This window comes from Podarcis pityusensis (assembly GCF_964106645.2).
Source record: "Podarcis pityusensis genome assembly, chromosome: 8".
Lineage (NCBI taxonomy): Eukaryota > Metazoa > Chordata > Lepidosauria > Squamata > Lacertidae > Podarcis > Podarcis pityusensis.
Window position 1 is genome coordinate 87,852,086 of NC_138033.1, and position 22,980 is coordinate 87,875,065.

The following is a 22,980-nucleotide window of genomic DNA, read 5'->3' on the forward strand; positions in this document are numbered from 1 at the left end:
GGCTAATCCTAAGGGATTTATCACCAATCCCAGGACCATTGTCCCACATAGATTTCACAGGGCACAACCTGTCTGACTTCATTGTGCTGGGAAAGTGCCCTTGTATTTGAAGAGACGGGTGGGAGTCACAACCCAGAACTCTGCTTGCATCATTGGTTTCCCCTGCCCTGAATCTCATTAGCATTTATTTACATGTAATGGTGTGCTTATATGGGATGCATTGCAGGATACAGATTTGACATGAGTAAATTATATGGCAATCTGAGTTGTTCACTGCTCTTGGCTCCCTGCCTGCTTGCACCAGGAGTTGCCCAACATCACCAATAGCATACTGACATGCTTACTGGGGCTGATGGGAGCTAAAGTCCAAAACATCTGGAGGCCACCAAGTTGGCGAAAGCTAGGTTAGAGTACTGGACAACCTGGGACCTTCTGTGTGTAGAGGATTTTTCAGACACAAAAATGTATTGGGGGGGCTCCTTTTTAATCTTGAACCATATAATTGTATGGTGGTAGTGCTGCTGTTGCAACCAACCTTAAATCAGGCCACAGTCAGGGCCCTGATCCACCAACCAAAGCCAGGCATCCTATACCCTTGAGATATCCCCAAATGGGAATGTTAGTAATTTGCTTAATTCAAAGCAGAAGCAACAAAGGATCTTTGCTCATAGTTCAGTAACTTCACTGCTACACAACACAGGATGGAAACCTCTGGCCTGGACCAACCCTTCTGTTAGGTGGCCCAGCCTGCAGTCTCAGGTGTTCTGGAGGACACTATGCCATCAGTCCCATTGGCTTCTGCCTGTGGAATGGGCATGTTGGATCAAATGCTGCCTCCTCTCATTGTGAGCTCTTGTAGAAGACAACACAAAAGGCAGGAAGCTTCCAAGATGAAACCAATTCCCACATGGAGCCCAGACGGAAGTGGTTCCCTGTCCTGGCAGACATAAGCATCTGGGCTGCCTGATTCCACCACCCAAAGAGGAATCACAGCTTTGCTGCTGCTGCACACAAACTGCCACCCACACAACCGCTTCCCTGCATGACAAATGGACAAAGAAGTCATCCATCTCCTAATGGGAATGCCCAACGGGTCCCCTCTCAGCTGCTTGCAGCGACTTCTCAGCCCTAGTGAAAATGGCTACAGGCCAGATCCAGGCCCACTGGCATTTCCTGCTTACAGGTAAAATATGCTGCTCATTCAATCCAGCAACTGTTTTAGCATGCTGGCCCTATGCAGAACACCCATGTGTGGACGCACGCACACTTTGTGTGGCTGCATGGCAGGAAATTGAGGGTGGCAACCGTAGAACTGGATGGCAGGTAGGGGGAGTCAGGAACGCAATCCGGGGACCTTTCAGGCTACTACTGTTGCAAAGGCAGGCCTGACTATTTTGATTATTGGAGGGAGTGTGCACAGCAGGAGGTGAGAAACCTCAGGACTGGACTTCTACAGAACTGCACACACCCTGCCAACTGGTCAGTACTAAGTTAGCAAAGGTTGGGTTAACCCTTTGTGCCAAATCAGCAGTGGAAAAGTCCTTCTGCAAGGAAGCTGGCCATTACTTTGCCTGGGAAGTCTGAGATGGGAGAAGGGTCCACAGGGCCTGCTCAGCCCCCCCCCACCCCATCTGAACAGAAGTGTCTGCTATGGCACCTTCCTTGCCTCTGGACATCCCCGTCCATCTCCATCAGCCAGACCCACTCGGCTGACTTTCAGGAAAAGGAAGATGCTGGCTTCCTCACTGGCTTTGAACATGGGGGCTCTCTTTGAATTGTTGGTGCTTCTGATTTGTCATCTGTGGATTGTTTTAATTATATTTATAAGCTGCCTCTAGAATATCCCTTGCTTTAGAAGGCAGGGTATAAATGTTTCAAATAACATTTCCCCGCCATATGAATAAACCACCTATGGCTTTACGAAATTAAAATAGATTCTTAACTCTGCTGGCGATGGAGTTACCACCATCCTTCCTCCTGGCTGTTTTGTCTTCCAAATGGAAGGCCATTTTAATTTACTGCTTCATCCCTGCTGGAAGGACCTCACTAGTGAGGCCACCTTGACATCGAATTAGCAGCACCTGCTTCCCAGGCACCAAGGAGCATCTGGCTGGTTGATGCGGAAGCAGGATGCTGAACTGGACCTGCCTTCTCCAGCCTCGTGGCCCAGTGGGGAAATGGCTGCTGAAGGCACCGGGGCAGCTCCCCGCCTTCCAGCCGCGGCAGCCCGGTTGGTGACGGGCTTTGGTGCGCGCGCACGTTTTCTTACGAAGATCCCGGCCCGCTCTCGGGACTCTTCTCGCAGCCAGGCGCCTGAGCGCACGGACCGCCCTCTGGGCTCCAGGCCGGCGAGGCGAGAGACCCCGCGGCAGCGGCGTCGGAGGTTGAGCGAGCCCCGAAGGCAGCTCCTTCCCGGCGATCAGGCGGCGCCTGGAAGAAAAGGCGGATCAGGGGCAGCTAATCCTCTAACAGGATCGGCGCGATCGCCTTGATTTCTGGCGGGGCGGGGCGGACAGCGAGCAAAGAGCAGCGGATCAGGCGTCCCTACAGCCGGGGCGCAGCCTGCCGTATCTGCCCACCTGCCCGGTGACCTTCGGCCCGGGCCTGATCCAAGCCCTTTCCTCCCTGTTTGAGCCAGGCAGATCTGACTTACTTACACACTTCCAGCCCCCCCCCCGCACCCCTTGCTGCAGCGCCTCCGTCGTTCAACAAGCTAAAGCCTCCATCCCGGGCCATGAAAACCATCACCTGCTGATTTCTGGGCACCCAGTCGCTGCTTAAAGGGAGGACTGTTCTGTGGTTCTCCATGTCTGATCTAGCGGAGATTCCTGCGTTGCAGGGAGTTGAACTAGATGATCCTCGGGGTCCCTTCTATCGCTGTGATTCTAAGGAGACAGGCCTTCCCGTCTCAGTCTGGTCCAGGGAAGCGACTCTCCCTCCACAGGGCTGCTTCCTGGGAACTGAGCCACAGAGCGCAGGACCTTCTTGCTGGTGAATGTGCTCCAGCTGCAGCTGCCCCTCCAGGAGGAGAACCAGGCTTGGCTGGGGACAGGAGCTGGGTGGGCGGCCGCCAGAGTGGAAGGCTGACTATGCTTAAGCACAGGGGGGAGCGCCAGCTTGCCCCTCCCTGAAACCCTGGAGAGCTGTTCCCGCTCGAAGCAGACCAGCCTCCTCCCGCCTGGCAACTGTGTTCTGGACTACAGCTTCGCACCAGCCGCGTCTGCAGCACCACCCCAAACAGCGGAGTCCCGATGCTGCACTAGATGGAGCAATGGCCTGGCTAGGCATAAGGCAGCTGACTCTGGATGGGGCACCGGCCACCCAGCAGCCGCTTCCAGAGAACCTCCTGGTGGACTGAACCCCACGCGAGCGAGTGGTTGGGAGCGGGTTGCAGCTATGTGGCTCTTTCAGGTCCCTTTATTTTGAGGCCAGAGAAGTCTCTTGAATGGAAGCGGAGAGGAGCGGGGTCACTCACGTATCTTGCCCACCTGAGTCTGCAAATGTGTCCCTTCCTCTCTCGCCTGCCTATTCAGAGTGACATTTGGGGAGTGGTACATGGCGGCCGCCAACTTAAATGACTTTGTAAGGTCACAGTGCCTGGGTCACAGAGGGTTATCTTGCGACTCCCCCCACCCCCTTTTCTATTTTCAGTTGGCTTTCTACAGCTGCTGCTTGTTGCCCAGCCAAGACACTCCTCAGAGCTAGATCAATAAGCAAAAAGATGGTGGTGGGTTGGAACTGCACACCAGTGTGCTTTAGAGAGAGCAGTGACTCCTCCTGCTTTGTCATGCAAGCGAGCAGCATGCATCGATTCCAGGTTTTGGAGGATCCTTGGACAAGACACTCTCCAGGGCCCCCCTCCCTCCCTGCATCTACCTGCTTGCAACAGCAGGCCCAGGGCACTCTCCTCACCTGCGCTGAGCCCTTGGCAGATGCTGACCCTTGACGCCAGCCTGTAGCAGCTTTGCAAGGCCTTGAGTCCTTTCAACCTGATATGCTAGATTGAACCCAGAGCCTGCTGCAGGTGAATCATGCGTGCCTCTTAGCACTGACCTCCGCTGAGCAAATGCCTGGTGGTTCTGTAGACCCACCAGCAGTTCAGGAAGTACAGCCTCTATTTCCTCCAGATCCCTTTCCTGATCTCCCCGGTAAGTAACAAGAATCCAGCATGCTTTTAAGAGACCTCTCCACACCCTTGATGTGGCCCATCGCCATGCAGTAGAGCACTTACTGTTGCAACCTCAGGGAACAGCCAGGAAGCGAGAAATAAAATCCATTAAAAATGACATTTATTTTGGCCTCCTCTGTGCAGAGAGGGGTGGATATTCCTTCCTTGAGCGTTTTTGCTTTGAAAGGCACATCTTAAAGGCACAAGGTTGAGCAAATAAATAGCAAACATTGTTAGCTTAGCCCTTGAAAGAACTTTTCTCCTTTAGAAAAAAAGGTTTGAAACCCAAGTTAAAATGTCTCTGCAGCTGAGGAACTAGGAAGGGGGGGGACTGGGGGGGGGAACTGTTGTGCGCCTGCCTCACTCCACCAAACTGCTTTGCTGGGCTCCTTGCTGCTGCTTCCTCTGGCAAAGCCCTGGTTTCTTGGGATATGTCCCATCAGATGTTTTCATTCTGGCCCTAAGAGGGGAGAAAAACACAAGGACAAACTCTCAGAAACATATTTTGCAGCAGACGCCAGCTCTGGGGGGCAGCTATGAGCTACGTAAGCAAAGCCTCCTGCGGACACTGCCACTCTTGGCCTGTTGTCCCCCCCTTCCACCTTGATTATTGCAATTATTGCTCAGCTGTCCTCCAAGGATCTCAAGGTGGTGTAGGTGCTTCTCCCACCTCTCATTTTATCCTCACAACAACCCTGTGAGGTAGGTTAGGTGGAGAAACTGTGGCTGATCCATGGTACACCCACTCAGTGAGCTTCAGGATTTGAACCCTGGCACCCCGGGTCCTACCTCAACATTCTGACCACTGGACCACACTGGTTCTCCTTCTACACCCACACCCATTGAGCACGGCTCTCATCTGCGTCTCCTTTTCAAGTAAACAGGCATGACGTGACTTTTCCTCACCGCTAAGAACATCAGCAGAGCCTGCTGGATCAGGCCAGTGGCCCTTCCAGTCGCGGTGGCCCCAGGTGCCTTTGGGAGACCCTCCAGCAGGACCTGAGGGTTTCCAACAACTCTCCGCTCCTGTGGCTCCAACAACGCAACCCTCTGACTGCAGAGGCAAAGTCCAGCCAGTGGGGCTAACAGCCATGGGTAGCCTTGGCCCCACGGAAATCTATCTCCAAGGAGCAGAACTTCCTTCCAGAGCAGATGGCTATGCTTCCACACAAGCTGAGCCCTGGCAACTCTCTTTTTAGAAACTGAGCGCTTGCTCTTGCTTTGCTTTGCAGTGTTCCAAGAACACAGTCCAAAGTAGCTGCGGCTACTGTTAAAATGTATGGCTCTAGGCAGCATATGCTGACTGAGTAGCGGGGGGGGGGGGGCTCTTCCTTTCCAGATGGATGCACGAGGTGGTCAGGACAGGCAGGGCTTTGCACATCTGCTGCAGGGGTTTTTGGTTTGTTTGTTTTTTATTAATTAATTGAATTTATATACCACCCTTCATCTGAGGATCACAGGTGGTTTACTGTACAAAAACGCGAAAAGCAACATAGTAACAAAACAAACCTCCCCTCCACAGTTTAAAAGTCCATAGATTGTTAGCCTGATTACATAAAAATGCTTTTGCCTGGCACCTAAAGATATGCCATGAAGGTGCCAGGCAAGCCTCCTTGGGGAAAGCATTCCACCAATGGGAAGCCACCACAGACCCTGCGTTGCCCCCCCTGTACCTCTTGTGGAGGAGGCACGTGGAGAAGGGCCTAAGAGGAGGATCGCAGGATCCTTGAGGTACTGAGGTTCTGCCTCAGGCAGCAAAATAGTCAACCAACCCCTTGTGGGGGAGCTTCTATCAGCACACCTGGGTCTTCTAGTGCATGAGCAAGCAGGACACGGTGTGGCTCAGAAGTAACCCCTACAGGCAACTTTCTCCCTCTCCTGGCCTCTGCAACATCGGTGGGTGAAGGGGGCCAGGGAAGGCTGTCAGGCAGGAGGAGAATGCCAAGGACAGGTCTGCAAAAGCACATTAATCTGCACACATGGGAAACCCATGCTGGGGGTGAGCAGCCAACCTCTGCTGATTCACATTTTGTGTGACAGGACAGGGATTCTGGCTCTGTTCTCCCTTGTGGAAAAAGGGAAGGGTTTTAGGGTGGTGGTCTGGGAACGGCTGGTGGTGTTAGAGACCAAGACACACAGATCCTGAACACCAAAGTGACAGCCTCTCCTCTGCCCCCTGTGGAGGACTGGGGTCACCCAAAGGCATCTGGGGGCATGAGGCAAATGGCATTTTCCACCTCACAATAGCATAAGACATCATGAGGCATAAAACATAAAGTGAAGTTTCTCAGCACATTACAATAAACAGGAGCTGTGCAAGAGCACTGCTGGAATTTATATCGCCAGCTTAAAAAAAAATGCTTATGAAACCTTGCAGAGTGCCCTTTGCATGGATGGCACAAATAATTCAGTGTGTCCCTTTCCTAAAGAACACTTGCTCACAATGCTGAAACTCACGAGGTGTCCACACACCCCAACCCCGTGGGCAGCTATTGATGCATCCAGCGCTCTCCTCCTGTCCTGGCTGATTGGATTAAAAGAGGGCAGCCACCAGGTCAGGAAGGAAAGACAACTCATTAAACTCTGTTTAGTAATTAAGTGGGCAGTAACAGCTCTGAACCCCTTTGATTTGAGCCACGCTAATGAAGATCATTTCCTCTCTCCAGCCCCCCCTCCCTATGACTTCAGGCCACACTAGCAGGAAAGGGCCCAGCCAGCATTAACTCCTGGGGTGAGTCAGTCCCTCAGCAACGGAGGCGGAGAAGAGTCATGGAAGTGGTGCTTCTGTTTCCCATCACGTTTGCACAAAAGGATGTAAGCATCATCCCAGCTCGTAAATCAGGGATTGGGGTGGGAGTGCTAGGCAGCCCTCTTGGGCTTCCTGGGTGCAGGAATGGGTCACAAAGGTTTGGAGGTTATTCCAAATTTTGAGGTTCGTAGTTAATGTTAAGTACAAACCCCATGTTAGCTGTATCAGTTGCTCAGTTTGTGAGATGCTGCAAAATGCAGAGAGGGTTTTTTGCCGCAAAACAACTGCCAAAGTTTGGCAGAGGTTTGGAAGAGTTCCAAAATTTTGTAGTTAATTTCCCTGGTCAGAAAGCCTCTGCTGTGGTGCCCTGGACTCTGCTCCCAGGATCCTGCAGCCAGGTCAACCTGCCTGAGCAGGGCTGGAGCTCTCTCTGGCTTTGTAAGCCTGCACAGAAGACAAAGGGTCTCATCCCCAGTGAGGCCCTTTCCTGCAAATCTCTGCCCAAAGCTACTGATCAGTCTCCCCTGGCATGGCACTCTTTCCCAAGGGGGAGTTTATTAACCCTTTCTTTCCTCTAGAGCCAGTGCACTAAAATAAGATTCAAAAATTGTACAGCAATATGGACAAAGAAAACTCAAAATGTATAGAATCTGAGTTCTACTCAGAGTAGACCAACTGAAATGAATGAACCTAAGTTAATCATGTTCATTAACTTTAATGGGTCTAAGTAGGACTGGCATTGGAGTCAACCCACAATTCCTTGGTATACTGGCAATATCATATTGTTGCACTTAACTAAGTTGGCACAGTTTTGAACGCACCAAGGTTTTGTGCATGTTCAGCTGTGCATCTGACCTGCCCCCTGCAGATCCGAGTCCACATTCCCAGCATGTCTGCATTTCTGCCCAGTGCTATTTTTCTAGAAAAACAGGTGCCAGAACTCTCTTACCATGGCAATGGTGCCTACTTGAGAGGTGCCGGAACTGAGTTCTGGCGAGTTCCAGCTGAAAAAATACCCTGCTTCTGTCTCAGTGACGTCTATGCTGGCTTGGTCATGTCCACAGAATGGAAGATGGCAGGATTCACAAGGATATGTTTTACAGGGGGTTGGCTTCAGGCAACATCCCCCCCCCCCGAACAAGATTTAGTGAAGATGGGAGAGCGGCCAGTCCTTGCCTCATCACCTTTCAGGCCACATCTGATTGTTTCCCAGGAACGCCTAGACTTCTGGCAACTCAGCTGGCCTCAAGCACAGAACGGCAATTGCTTTAATCTATGAAATGGGCCAGTGTACAAACAAACAAAGGATTGTCTACCCTGTGTTCATAATAGTGCCATAGTCATAGAATCATAGAATCATAGAGCTGGAAGAGACCACAAGGGCCATCGAGTCCAACCCCCTGCCAAGCAGGAAACACCATCAGAGCACTCCTGACATATGGTTGTCAAGCCTCTGCTTAAAGACCTCCAAAGAAGGAGACTCCACCACACTCCTTGGCAGCAAATTCCACTGTCGAACAGCTCTCACTGTCAGGAAGTTCTTCCTAATGTTTAGGTGGAATCTTCTTTCTTGTAGTTTGGATCCATTGCTCCGTGTCCGCTTCTGTGGAGCAGCAGAAAACAACCTTTCTCCCTCCTCTATGAGTCATACTGAGTTCTTTAAAAGATAGGAACCTTCTGAAGATAAACCAATGTGTTGTAATTTAATCTTGAACAGGGAGCAGCCCTTCCAACCTCATAGAGAATCTTGCACCATCATACTAAAATCTCATTGTACCCTCCTATGGAAATCTGAAACGGAGCCCGGAGTCCCCTCACCCAGACCAGGGAAGCTCTTTTCCATCCAGGTCTGCATCCTGCAGAGATTGCTTTGCTCCTCTCCTGGGGGGTTGTGCAGGGGGTGCTGCTGTGGCCTGCAGTCGCTGGGAGTAATGGAGATGGGGAGGTAGAAAGCAAGGGAAAGTGGGGTTTTCTTGCACAAGTTCACACGAGCTCCAGGTGGGGTTTTTGGTTAATATTCTGGAGCCAAAGCAGGAACTGCTGGGAGCTTGCCCACTCCTTGCTTTGGGGTACAAGTGAAGTCTTTCTTGGCTGACCTGCAGAACAAATGGCACCAAGTGGACCAGGCTACCTGGGAAAGTGGTGGGCTCTCCTCCCCTGCAGGTTTTTAAACAGAGGCTGGGTGGCCATCTGCCAGGGATTCTTGAGCTGTGATTCCTGCATTGCGGGGGTGGGACAAGATGACGCTTGGGGTACTTCCAACTCTGCAATTCTATGATTCCAAGTCAGACACACCTCTGGCACACTTGATCCCTTTCCTCCTTGTTCTGCTTTCTCCAAGCTGTGGGCTTCTTGCCACCCAGCAGGGACGGGTGTGTGTGTCATGTGTGATTAGCCACAGACAGCTGGAGATGGAGCCACAGCTGCCAGGGTCCCATGCATCCCAGGCTGGCTTGAAATACTGCCAGGCTTTTGGTGGACTATCCAAATGACATCCCTCCCCCCCACACTACACAGAAGAGTTCTCCTGGTCCTCCCAGTGGCTGTGGTCAGACTGGTCTGTATCTTATTGTACTGCCCTTAAGGGCACCCTCCCATCATCTTCAGCTTGCCTCATGGTGGCATTTCAGCTCCTTTCACATGTTTTGTTCCACTGCACTTTTGTGTGAGTGTGTGAACAGGGCTGCACCTGCTTGTGTTTGCTGGCCTGGCTCAGCTCTGGATGCTCTGCTTGGCGGTACAGCAGATGTCTTGCCTGCAGAAGGTCCCAGGCTCAGCCCCTGGCACCTCCAGACTTCCTGAAACCTTGGAGAGCTGCTGCTGGTCAGTGTAGAGAATACTAAGCTAGAAGGACCCATGTCAAGGCAGCTTCTTCTGTTTGGTGAAAGCTGTAAAAGAGCCTATCCATGTTCTTTACATGGAAGTTACCTGCAGGGAGGTTATCTTGAGCCAGCCCCGAGAATGCAGCTCCTCCCACTTGAGAAAGGTTTGGGCAGCCAGGTCCTTGAGCTCAGTGCGGTACATGAGGCCAGCGTCTTCCTGTATGCTGGTGGTGATGTGTTGCTGCAGCTGGATGCAGAGCTGCTGGAGGTGCCTCTGGTGCGGGAACAAGGGGAGCACAGAGTCAAGGGAACAGAAAGGCAGGAAGAGAGGCATCTGTCAGGGAGCAGAAGCTGCTCTCATCTGGTGAAGCATTAGCAGAGTGCAGAATAACTTTGTGTTATATATATATATATATATATATATATATATATGAATTCTGCACCAGGGTAGATGATATCCTGCATCCAGGGAAAGCCACATTCTGCAACCTGAACAAATCATGCACATTTATATCTTTATGTGTTTGTGGGACGGGGGGGTTATTGGTTTGTTTTGTTCTTGTTTTTATTATGCATTTTGTGTTTTTATTTTGTGGTATGCAAATATAATTAAAAAAATAAATAAATTATTTTTTGGGTACCAGACATCCTTTTCATTGCACTTTTTCATGATTTGTACTCATGATGCTATTGTTGCCTTCAATATTGTTTACTGTATTTCCCCACAACAATACTTTTTCTGAGCATTGCCCCATGCCCCTGCTTACAAAGACCGCTGGGCCTTTAGCTAGATATAATTAAAGTAGATAGCATGGAGGTGAACCTTCTTGCACACATGCAGGGAAGTTTTATGTGCAGGGCAGTGGGGCGGCCTTCAATCAGAAATGCTGCTGCTATGCTGAAAGCATGATGACTTGATTCTGCTAGTTGTATCAACACAGGGCTGCCTCCGAAGGGAGTCTGAAGAGAAACAAGACAAAAGGAGAACTGGAAGAAGCTCTGGACCAAGCCATACATTACACAGTTGAGGGAGGCTTAAGGCAGGTTTGTGTGTAATATGTAGCTCAGTCCAGACCTTTACCCCAGTTCCCCTTTGCTTCCCTCTTGCTTTTGCTTGGACTCCTTTGGGAGTGGAAAAGTATTGAGAGCCACTTCTCTGCCCAAGCGCACCCTCCCACTGGCTGCTAGGCTACCATTCAGCTACCACTGCAGCCCCACAACTGAGTTCTGCTTTGTGCCGCTCCCAGCCCCACGGTTGCTCTTTCCTCTGAGCTAGAACTTTTTGTTGCTTCTGTGTGTTGTGTGTGTGAGCTGGCTCCAGCAAAGCCGTGAAGCTGCAGTTTATGCTGCCCACAAAGCTGGCCTGCCTCCAGCCTTCTCCTCCACCACACCAGGCTAAATGTCACACACAGTGCAGTTTTCGTTTCTCCTGGTGAGCGATCTGTTCTCTTAGCTGGCCTGGGCACAGCCCCCTTTTCAACATAGCCGCTCTCTGCTGTCCTTGCTCCGGGATCCTGACTCACCTGATCTCTCAGAGGGACAGCCGTGGTTCCCACAACCACATTGGCCAGCGTCAGGAGGCTGTGGCAGAGGTAGCAGGCCTGGAAGAGAGAGGGAGGTAGAGGCATATCTTTTGGAAGTAGGTTAGCTAGCGAGAGAGAGAGCGACTGGCCCAAGGTGACCCAGTGGGCTTTATGGCTGGGCTCCCAGGCCCCAGCCCAGAATATTAACCTCTACACCAGCTCATGCAACATTCACCAGAGAGAAAGAAAGAAAGAAGCAGATGTGTTTCCAGACCGAATACTCTCTCACTACCCAGATGCCGCTCTTCTGTGGTAAGACACAGGTAGAACTGCACCTGAGCTTCTGCATTACTGCATTACATAGCTGTCAAGTGTCCCTTATTTGAAGGGACAGTCCCTTATTCCAGCACCATGTCCCGCTGCTGTCCCTTATTGATGGATGTCCCTTAAATGATGTCCCTTAAATTTCAAAGGAAGCAGCTCCTCTCCCTCCCTCCCTGCCCTGTTGCTCACCCAATAAGAAGTCTAAGAACGACTGGGGGGTGGAGCTTGCATGCCTTGTGTGTGGTTAGTTAATGCAAGCTGAGGGGGTTTTTGAATGCTGGACGCCATTTTGTTGCACGTGCTGCTGCAAACTTTGCAGTGCAAAGCCAGGCCGGGGAGCCATCTTAAGTTGAGGCTGCACAGGCCTTGTGGTGCATGTGATTCAGATTCTATTCAGTTGAACCTCTGGTTACAAAGTTGGTTGGACAGTGTTCTCGAAGCTACCCAGCATGAGTTTGACCAGACTGCAGGAGGACAGGAAGACTGGAGTGCCTGGAACAGGTGAGGCTGCAGGTCCCTTATTTTGGCTGCTGGTCCCTTATTTTCAAGGCTGCTGGTCCCTTATTTTCAAATCTGTAAGTTGACAGCTATGTTTTGGGGCCCCATGGCCACTAGTGCCATTGCTTCCAACGGTGTGCCCTGCTAGCAACTAGCCCACCCTGCAGGGAGAGCAAGACCCCTCCTAGGTCTGCCCCTGCCCACTTGCACAGCTCCCAGCTCATATCAAGGGGGCTTTTGCACAGGAACTTCTCAGTGGATTGGCGCTTGGGCAGATCTATTGGTCTCCTACCCTCTGCTCTAAAGGGCATGCAAATCCTGCTGCCTTGTTTTGCTGGAAAGCTTAGGTTGCAAGCCTAACCCCACGCACCTGGCAGTTTAAGTCCTACTGAATTCAATAGGCCTGACTTCTGATTAAACATGGTTAGGAAGCCACTACTGAACAACTTGCTTTCTATCACAACAAACTTTGACTGAAAAGGTCTCCCAATGAATCTCTCTGCTTGATAGTTAGATATTGTAGCCACAAGCAAGCCAAGCCGCCTACTTGGTGTACTGAGATTTGTCTCATAGGGAGAAGGCAGAAGGACAAAGAAGTTCTGTATAGAGTGGAAACTCAGTCTCCCCTGCAAAGAAGTGGAGAACCAGAATCTATCCAAGCCCTTTGCAGCTGCCAGGTGAGTCAGCCCTGCAGCTGTTTTCTCCCAAGCTGAAATCCACCTTATAGTGCAGCAGGGAAGGGGTGTGGCTCTGTTAGGGCTGACACACGTCTGGGATTTCCTGGACATTACCGGGATTTCAAAGGCAGAAGTGACATCCAGGGGAATTTCCAGTTTCCGGAAGGCAGCAGTTTGTCCTGGATCTTTGGCAAGTAAACAATTTTTTTGCCGTTTTTGTAAAGAAAAGCTCAGCAATATTTGGGGTGTCCTGGTTTTACTTTTTGAAATATGGCAACCCTAGGCTCCGTGCTCCTGCCTCAGCCTCTGCCCCCACACCTGTCCCTGCCAGTGCCACCTGTCCAGGCCTGAAAGTCTCCCCAGCTTCAATGCCAGACTTCATGGAGTCCCTTGGGCAAACCGTCCTTCCCACAGATGTCCTGCAGCTCAGCTTGTCGCAGCAGAACTCCTCAGCTGTTGCTTCAGCTGTGGAAGACGGCAGCCAACTTACTGCAGGGCAATGGAGAAAAGAAGATCAGGGTAGGTGTGTGTGTTAAACCACGTATCTGCTTCCAAAGGTATCAACAACAGAGCGATTAGAGTGGGAGGAGGCCTGGCAGGCCATCTGCTTGAACTCTCCGTTCACTGCAAGATATTCAGAGTATCTTCAGCAGTAGACGGCCATCCAGCCTCTACGAGTTCCTTCCCTCTCCCACCTTTTCCACCTTTTCCTTCAGCAGAAGTTACACAGGTCAACTTAGTCAGTAAGTTCCATTCAGTTCCATGGAGCTGCCTGCCAGTGAGTGAGTATAGGAATGCAGATTTGTAGCCTGCCTGCTTCCTGAACAAAGCAATCTAGCCTCTGCTCCACTGTGCTGCATGGTGTTTGGCGGCAGAGGACATGTCTTTCTGCTCAGTTCTGTGCTGGATTTCACTGATGGGGAGACTCAGCTGCCTAAAAGCACACACCACTTGGAGCTACTGCTGGTGGCAGCCCAACCAGTGGCAGCCAGTGCAAAGCCCCCAAAAGGCGTGTTTCAGAGGCAAGAGGGGGGGTTGTGCCCAACGATCCACTGGATCTTCAGCCAGTCCAGGCCTGCTGGTTACCTGCTCTTCTTAGGGCTGCCTTGCATCCAGAATTTCCTGGACATACAGCACTCTGAAACAGTGTCTGGGCGGAAATCACTTGAATGTCTGGGAAAACCAGACATGGCAACCGATGTCAAAAGTCAAGATTTTGGTGAATTTCCTTAAAAATATTTGAACAACTTCATTTTTCATTCAAAAGTTCAACTTTGACCCCAAAAAGCTCAACATTTTCACATTTTGACATATGGCAACCTTAGCTTTTCTTGCTGGCGAAAAGTGGCAGGGCTCCAGGGTTAGGATGGAGGTCCCAAGGCTGAAATCCTGTGCCCACTTTGTTGTGGCCAAGCCCCATGGAACTCAGTGGGACTTAAAGGTTAGTAGAAGTGTGTAACTCATGGGATCCTGAAGCTCCGCCTTACTTTTATGTATTCCAAAGAGATGGTTATGCTAGTTTTTGCAGCAAGAATAAAAACACCTTACAGCACCAGAAAAAGCAGTAGAATTCTTCTAGTTTACATTTTCTTGGATGAGAGCCCACTTTGTCTGATACATGACACATTATCCTTAGTGCGCGCTCTCTCTCTCTCTCTCTCTCTCACACACACACACACACACACACACATAACAGGCGTGTTTGGGGTGTGCGTAAACAGTGGGCCAAAAGGCCAAGCAAAGCAAGAGGTTCACCCAGCATACATTTCTATGCAAAGCTCCAATGTCTGCAAGAGAAGCATGGTGGCCATTTGCAACAGGAGTAATTAATGATAAGACAACCTCCCTAGCTTCTTATCTTACATACATACAAGCTTTGCATAGATTGGAAATGCCACAGATCTGCTGTTCCTCTTGCATTGCACGGCCTCCTGGCCCCAGATTGACAATCCATCTTCTGTAGGTTTGTGTGTTTCTCTGTCAACTGGGGATACCCTCATGCTTCTAACAAACTGGGCTTTCCTTCACAAAATCTTATGCCACAGTAAACCTGTAAGTCTTTAATAGTGCCACAAAACTCCCTGTAGTTTTATAAATGTGATTGCTGATGTTGATTAGCAATCTCAGCTGGAGCAGCTGGTAGCATCAAGGTCGTGGGGAATTCAAGCGGTGAATTAGTCAGAATACATGCCAGAGAGCTGTGGGCGAGCAAAGGGAGCAATACGGAAACCTTCCAGCTTTTGAATTGGGCTAAATATGTTGAAAAGCTGGCCCAGCCCCTCTGGCCTCCCCCAGCTTTGCATAGCTGCACATTGCACAAGCCTGGGAGTCAGTTCTTCTGTGGAAATTCCTGATTTAGCCAGGCGATGTTTGTCCCAATTCCCTCTAGTAAGTCCCTTTGAAGATTTAACCTATGCTGGTGATCTTTCAACCAGCAAGTAACCCAGTAGCCAACAGGGAACCGTGAAGCATTGTGTGCCGTTTTGCACAAGCTTAGCAGAAGAGGTCAGCAGGTAAAGGGGTTTGCAGGTAAGCTGTTTGCTGTGGGGACGCCAGCAAATTGCATTAAGAGATTGCAAGACAAACAGGATTAAGCTTAGAGGTGGGAGACAATCTTCCCTTTACCTACCAGCTCCCAAGTGCCAGAAGTGGTATCAGCCAGTCCCTTGTCTGATACATGCTACCATCTGGCACTGGAAAAGTCTGCAACTTCAGGTTCCCCCACCTTAAAAATAATCCCTATTTATTCATTTGAACATCTCACCAACTGCATCCCTGCACTGCTGAATAAGTTAGCCCATTGTCAGTATAAAACTGCAAAGTGGTTTGCCTCTGCAGGATTGCATGTGTCTAAGTTGGAACCTCCCCCTTTTAAAAATCTTTACCTCCAACATTTTCCTACATAATTAGGATTATTTTGTAAACCAGGAGTAGGCAACCTAAGGCCCATGGGCCACAAGCAGCCCATGGGGGTCGTTTAACTAGCCCACAAGTCGCCCCCAAACTGCATTAAACCGGCAAAGCGTGGAGACTCGCTTCCGCGGTGCCGGAAATCTCATCTGCGCATGCTCAGGCGCCGAAAATCGCAGCCATGCGCACATGCGATCCGGCCCACAGAGGGATCTCCGCTGGAGTGAACTGGCCCAGGTGAGGTAAACCTTGCCGACCCCTGTAAACGGACAGATCACCTGAAAAAACATTGTGGACCACAGTTCTATGGAGAATGCTTTGGAAGAAAGCCGTGATGTTTACTGGATGAAGGGAACAGTCTCAGCTTCCAAGTGTACATTTTGAAACACCCTTTACTACCTGAGATAGCACATGTTCCTGAGACAAAAAGCAGCATTGCATTTGTGAAAATGTTTTGCGCTCCTGTGCAGGACTTAACACCCTGGAGCCTTTTTTGGAAGGCATGGCTGGAATATGAGAAGAAATAAGGAAGAGGTATAGTTCAGTTGAGACTCATAATCTCAGGGTCATGCGCTGATTTGATCCACACGTTGGGCAAAGGATTCCTACATTGCAGAGGGCTGGACTAGATTATTCTCGTGGTCCTTTCCAACTCTACGATTCTATCATTCTAAGATGCTGAGAGTGCTTCTGAGAATATGTTCCCATCCCCACTGAGTAATCACAGTCCAGCTGTGAATAGAGATCGCTCTCTGAGTTTCAGCATTTCTCTTTGTAGACATGGGCCTCTTTTGCAAAACACAACCAGTAAAAACAAAGCCCTGTTGCCTCCATAAGACATGGGAGCCCAAGAATCAGACAGAGCATCTGAGAAGCCAGGCTACTCCTGACGGCTAGAGTGGTGCCTTTTTGCCTTTTCACACCCTGCCTCCTCTCCGCCTCCACACCCGGAAAGGGGAGCAGGTCGGGAGTTGCCAGCCCCAGAGCTAACACGTTCCAGGATGCTATTGTGCAGTGCAGGGGAAGGTTTTACCTGGAGCCTGTCCAAGTAGGGGAAGTGGAGGCATGGGAGGAGAAAGCCCAGGCAGACAGATGGAGCTACGCATCACACAGGGCTGGCTCTCACTAGACCCAGCTAGACTTTGGGCATGTGGAGGGAATAGATGTTAGGAGCAAAACACAGGGTTCCCAAGCCGCCCCCTCCTTTGGTAGCTGGGAGGCAGATTCATAGAGAGCTGGCAGGTGTGTGTGTGTGTGTGTGTGTGTGTGTGAGAGAGAGAGAGAGAGAGAGAGAGAGAGAGAGAGAACCCTTGCATGGCTGCTTTTCTTCCTTGCTGAGCTCCAACATCAGAAACAACTGAATGAAAAACAACTGGGGGGGAGGGGGTAGAGAGCATCCCACCTGCTCAGGATTGAGGCCTGAGAAGCCCACTCATAATGGATAAACACTGAAGACCTCTTTGTTCCCTAAAGTGCCAAGGGAGCCCCCTGATTCCTTATATCTCTGTCTTATTGCTGAGGTCTTTGGGGTGGGAGTCACTGTTAGGGGTCCCCCATGGCTCAGATGTTTGGCGCATGTCTGCCAGAAGGGCTTGGGGCCCATTTCGGCTGAGGTCAAACAGACCTCCTCCCTGCTGAACTTCCAGCACCTAATAAAGACCTTCTGTGTCAGTTTTTAAGCGCCTACTGAAAACGTTTCTGTTCAGTCAGATTTATGCAGGCAATGAAGAATACATCTTCCCATAACAACTGATTTCTGATTTCAACTTTTTAAATATGGTTTTTATTGTATCATCTTATGCACAATTGTTGTAAACTGCTTTGACATTTTTTTAATGAAAGCAGTAAATAAACAAATACTTTTTAAAAAATCCCAGCAGGCATTTAAACTGAATTTTGACTTTATAATTTTAACTGATTTTTCTTTTCAATGTATTGAGACTCTTGTACATTGCTTAGAGGCAACTGCAATTAAGCAGTACGTAAACTGTCAAAATAAATAAATAAAACTGAAACCACTTGCACAGCTCTGGGTGCTTTTCCATGGAAACTTGGAATCCTAGATTTGTAGAGCTGAAAGGGACCACCAGGGTCATCTAATCCAACCCTGTGCAAGGCAAGAAAGAGGCTCTTATGCTCTACTGACTGAACTGTTTCAGTGCTGATCTTAACCTTGCACATTTTTATCGTATTTTAATGGTGGGTTTCTTGCTTTTCTCAGCTGCCTTGTGGGTCTGGTACAAGTTAAGACAGAATACAAGCAAACAGGATATGGGCAGGTTTGTCTCCCGCTAATTCAGCAGTTAAAAGACACAGAAATAAAATGGGTCTGATAACAGAGAAGGAAGAGCAGAAAGCCAGACTAATAAAGGGAACTTCTAATCTTCTTAGCAGTAGAAATGTTCATGTTAAGAACCCAAAGTACGCAAACCCCAGTGACAGATCGCAGGATGCGACACACATGACACCATCTTTGTGGGTATGATATTATTGCACAAAAATCTGCCCACCCCTTCCGTGTGTGTGTGTGTGCGTGTGTGTGTTCAAGCTGCCCTAAGCAAAGGCCGGCAAAGACCACCTTCTCTGCTCCGCCAGCAGCAGACCCCCCTCTTCCTAGCTGTTGCCAGGCACATCTCTGAGGAGTGTTCCCAGACAACTCTGCTTTTAAAGGACCAGCACACGCCAAGCGCCTGGCTCTCTTCTCATGTGTAATCTTCACATATCCACATATAATTTAAGAAATGTTAAGTGCAATTATTTGAAGGGATAATTAATTAGGCAGCTGAGGATAAAAGGGGAGGTTGGGGAGGGTTATTTTTAATTGCCCAAACAGAGATATGCAATAATAGATGTTGGAATGCAGTCTGTTTTGTTGAGTAGAGAGAAAATGCTAATAAATATGTATCATTTTCCACCCTCCTTCTTTCTCTAATCCTATACTTTCCCCAGTTGCCTTCCAGCCAAGAATCTCTGAGCAATTAAAAGAGCTCTAATTAAGCATGAAAGAAAATAAAAAACCAAGGCAAATTAAAGTAATGAGTTGTTGGATAGCTGGGTTGGGAGTGGAGAGAAGGAAATTACAGAATCATCCTTCAAGCCCTGAGTGCAGTCTTGCCATCTACTAACTGCAAGATGAAAACTTCCTTGTGTTCAGAGCTATGCACACATACAGAAACAGGAGCGGGATAAATTCTACACATCTCTGGCACTGGAAGTTCAGCTTCCTGGCAATCTTTGCTTTCCTTCAGATACAGAAAGAAGGGGGAAATGGTGCAATCCAGAAGTGTGCATATGGTGGCATCAATATGTTCAGTGGAGGGTTGCCAGCTTTTCAGCACGCTTCTGTTGCTCTGCCCTTGCCAGCAAATTGATGTGCTGCTGGCACTAGCAGGTGATCACGTTCCTCTTCAGGCTGTGAAAAATCCCACCTACTTATTTCTGCTATTTTAAGTTGCTGTTAAAGGCATAGGTGCAAGCTTACTGGGGCTGCCCTTGAGACTGACCCAGAAACTCCAGCGGGTGCAGAATGCTGCGGTGAGACTCCTTACGGGGTCTTCGCTGCGAGATCACATTCATCCGGTACTATACCAGCTGCACTGGCTCTTAGTGGAGTACAGGATCAGGTTTAAGGTGCTGGTTTTAACCTTTAAAGCCCTTCATGGCCTAGGACCCTCGTACCTACAGGACCGCCTCTCCTGGTATGTCCCACAGAGGAACTTACGGTCTGCAAATAAAAACATCCTGAAGGTCCCAGGCCACAGAGAGATTAGGCTGGCCTCAACTAGAGCCAGGGCTTTCTCGGCTGCGGCTCCGATCTGGTGGAACACTCTGTCACAAGAGACTAGGGCCCTGCAGGACCTGACATCTTTCCGCAGGGCCTGCAAGACAGAGCTGTTCCACCAGGCCTTTGGTCAGGGCGCAGCCTGACTCCCTCCTCTGGCAATCTGCACAGAATTTTTGCTTAATGGTTGCCATCAATTTGATTTTAATTAATTTTTATAATGAAATGTTTTTAGAATGTTGGATTATTTGATTGTTGTTAGCCGCCCTGAGCCCAGCTTCGGCTGGGGAGGGCGAGATATAAATAAAATTTATTATTATTATTATTATTATTATTATTATTATTATTATTATTATTATGTTCCCTATGTGGGATTTCCCAAAAAGCCTTATTTTGTGGCTAAAGTGGCTACCTTTTATCTGTTCCAGTGCCTGACACAGAAATGAAGCTGCTTGGAGATGCAAGGCAAGAGGAACACCACCCGCTGATTTTCTGCATCTCCTGCTGCACTTTCAGGCACGGGAACAGGTCTAGCAGCCAGCCTTAAAATGGATCCCAAGGGCAGCACAGAAGGAGAATGAGATGTTCCTTTTTAAAAAAAACACAAGACAATAGGCTTGCTGCACAAATACAAGCCCTGGGCACATTAGCACAGCCAGTCTTTGAACTGGCCACTGCACATGTGTCTTTAACAGTAGCAGCAACTGACTGGAGCATCCTCCTTCCGCCAGCTCACTCTTGTGCCTTACGTCTTAAGAGCGTGATCTGTTGTTAAAGGCGGCGGCGACACTGCCTGGCTGAAAAGATGGCAAGTCTAAGGGACATTGTTTGCTGCCCCACACAAAACAGCTGACCACTACTTTTTGGGGTTGCTGTTTGTTGTTTTTAACTTCTGTGTTTTTAATAGCAGCTTGATTAGCAGGAGATAATTCTTAAGCCCATGCTATGAATAAGCTTCACCTCTTTGTTTCTGCAGTTCAAACCTCACTCAGTCACAGAAGCAGATTTTCCTCTCTTGCAGATCAGCTGGCAACACAAACTGTTATCAGAGCTACAAATCAAAGGCTTCTTTACTAAAAAAGGTGAGGTTGACAGAGAAACATCATGGAGGGTAGGTGGCTCGTCCCTGGGGCATATCTGTACATCTGCAAAAAATTGCTGGACTCAGGAGAATCCCAATTTCTTTCTTTCTTTTCTAGTAGTAATCTAGCTCTCACCCCCACAATGCACAAATGTTGGCAGCAAAAATACTGGACACTCAGGAATAAGGAGGTAGGTGTGTGTGTGTGTGTGTGTGTGTGTGTGTGTGTGTGGTGAAATACAGATTGCTAGTTTCCCCTCAATCTGGTGTTTTTTAAGCCTTTGCCTCAAGGTTTCTCTAGGTCTGTCTCACATTTTTCACAAGTGAAGACAACAATCCTCAAATAAGCATATGGAAGCCCAACAGGCTTATCAACTGAGCAGAGTACAGGCGTTGTTGCTGCCTCTTTCCCGGCAGGGATCATTCAGAGCCAAGGGGATAAAAAAATGCTGACCTATCACTACTCAGCCCTTTTCCTGCCTCTTTCCCTGAAACAGAGAAGAGGTCAAGAGGAGGAACTGCAAGAAGTTAAAACCAGGTTCCTGCTTTTCTGCACGGAGGCTCAAGCGTTGCCTCAGCCGGGCAACCTGATATCTCCTGGAGACGCATCAAGCAGGGCTGCCCCAGACCTGCCCAGTCCTGCCTGGTGCCTGGCAACTCTCAAGCAGCTCATCCTCTTACGGTCAGGATTAGGCTTGTTTTTTATGGAGCCGTGGCGAGGTGGGTACTGAGGGAAGTGGGTCAGAGGCAGGGCCTCGTGTGACCCCTGGCAGGCCAAAAAAAGGTGTGTTTATTTAGGTTGTGAGGCTGAATCCTAGCATTTGGCACTGACTGTTTCCCAGCACACAGATGTGTCAATGGATGGCAGGACTAGGAGCACATTCACAAGTACCTCTTGCCCCACACTCTCTACGCAGAGGTCCACACTTTAAAACTCTGAGTCCCCGATAGAAGTGTTAACGGTAAAAAAGTTAAATATAAAGGGGGGAAGAGCAACTTATGAAGACATTTTAATGAAAACCGAGGATGGGTGGAAGTTAAAACCGTATGAAAGTATAGAAAACGCTTTCACAGGATGGCTTCAATACCATCAAGTTCATGGAATATTAACAGAAGACAAAAAAACAGGTTTTAGTGGAAAAAAGTCAAGATTCCAAATTGAAATTTTAGAGGGTAGATGTGGGGGTGCGCTGGTTTTCCGACAGGTAGAACAAAACTTCTATCCAAAATGTATGATTTTCTCCGGGAATGGGACACAAAAGATGAACTGATAAAGGAAGTCACGATAAAATGGGCAGTCGACTTTGGATATAACATTGACTATGACAACTGGGTAAAACTATGGAATGAAGGTATGAGTTTTACAGCGTGCTCTACCTTAAAAGAAAATTTAAAGAAAATGATGTACCGGTGGTATATTACCCCGGTTAAATTAGCTAAAATGTACAGAGTGAGCAACAAAGCCTGCTGGAAATGCAAATTAAAAGATGGTGAACTCTTCCACATGTGGTGGACTTGCGAAAAAATGAAAAACCTTTGGACTTGATTTATAACGAAATGAAAAAACTGTTTAAATATACATTCCCAAAGAAACCAGAGGCTTTCCTGCTAGGGATAATAGGAGATGAAGTGAAAAAAGCGGATTGTAAGTTATTTGTGTATGCTATGACTGCTGCTAGGATTCTCATGGCCCAGAAATGGAAATCCCAGGAGATCCCAACGTTAGTGGAGTGGCAAGTGAAGATGTTTGAATATGCGGAGTTGGCGAAAATGACCAATAAGATTAGACATCAAAAAGTAACAAAGTTCGAAGAGGAGTGGAATAAATTTGTTGTATATATACGGAATAATTGTAGAAGTTTAAAAACCGTAGCAGGAATAACTTAAATCTTGTGATGTGGGTGGAGGGTAAATAAGAATCTGTAGGAGTAGGTGTTAATTTGTGAAAGCCAAAGCAGGGAAGGAAGGAAGTCTGAGCGCGACAAAGCGCAGTGTAAATAAGAAAACACTAAGATGCTGGATGCAAGAGTTTATGTTTAAGTGGACTTTGTTTTTGGAAATTTGACTTATGTTCTTCTTTGAGTTTGCTTTTGAAAATTTAATAAAAAGTATTTTTTAAAAAAAACAACCTCTGAGTCCAGGTGAACTTTTTCATCCCAGAGCTTTCCCTGCAAAATCCCACTCTTTAGAGCTGAAGTGAACAAATGGCAATTTGCCATTTCCTCCGATTCAGCAGTAAAGAGTGGGGTTGTTGCAGGGAAAGCTCTGGAGCAGAAAACCCCAAAACCAAACAAAAACAAAGTACCAGAGTTTAAAGCACAGAGCATGCCTGGAAAGCGCAGAGGAAAGGTAAGTGAGGGTTGCTGCATTTCCCCCCGGCAGGGGTCTTACACACTGAATAACTGTGAGACATGGATACATAAACAGATGAAGCTTTTGTGGGCATG

The 22,980-nt window shown here is 48.7% G+C and overlaps 1 protein-coding gene and 1 long non-coding RNA gene across 6 annotated transcripts in view; one reads left to right on the forward strand and one right to left on the reverse strand.

Annotated features, from left to right (window-relative positions):
* Positions 1–4,267: 4,267 nt before the first annotated feature.
* Positions 4,268–22,980, reverse strand: part of FAM178B (family with sequence similarity 178 member B) — a 177,356-nt gene continuing 158,643 nt past the window's right edge. For 4 of the 5 annotated variants that reach the window (XM_081018155.1, XM_081018152.1, XM_081018153.1 and 1 more), the window contains 3 exons: positions 11,263–11,340; positions 9,846–10,013; positions 4,268–4,628 (listed from right to left, as the gene is read on the reverse strand). In XM_081018155.1, the coding sequence (XP_080874281.1) occupies positions 4,608–4,628; positions 9,846–10,013; positions 11,263–11,340 (267 nt within the window). In that variant the 3' untranslated portion in view covers positions 4,268–4,607. Of the gene's footprint in view, positions 4,629–9,845; positions 10,014–11,262; positions 11,341–22,980 lie in introns of those variants that run through there. The other variant, XR_013989823.1, reaches the window with a different exon arrangement.
* LOC308483892 lies at positions 11,624–22,773 on the forward strand. Its single transcript, XR_013989829.1, has 3 exons — positions 11,624–13,280; positions 19,881–21,706; positions 21,739–22,773. It is a non-coding gene; the product is annotated as an uncharacterized lncRNA (long non-coding RNA).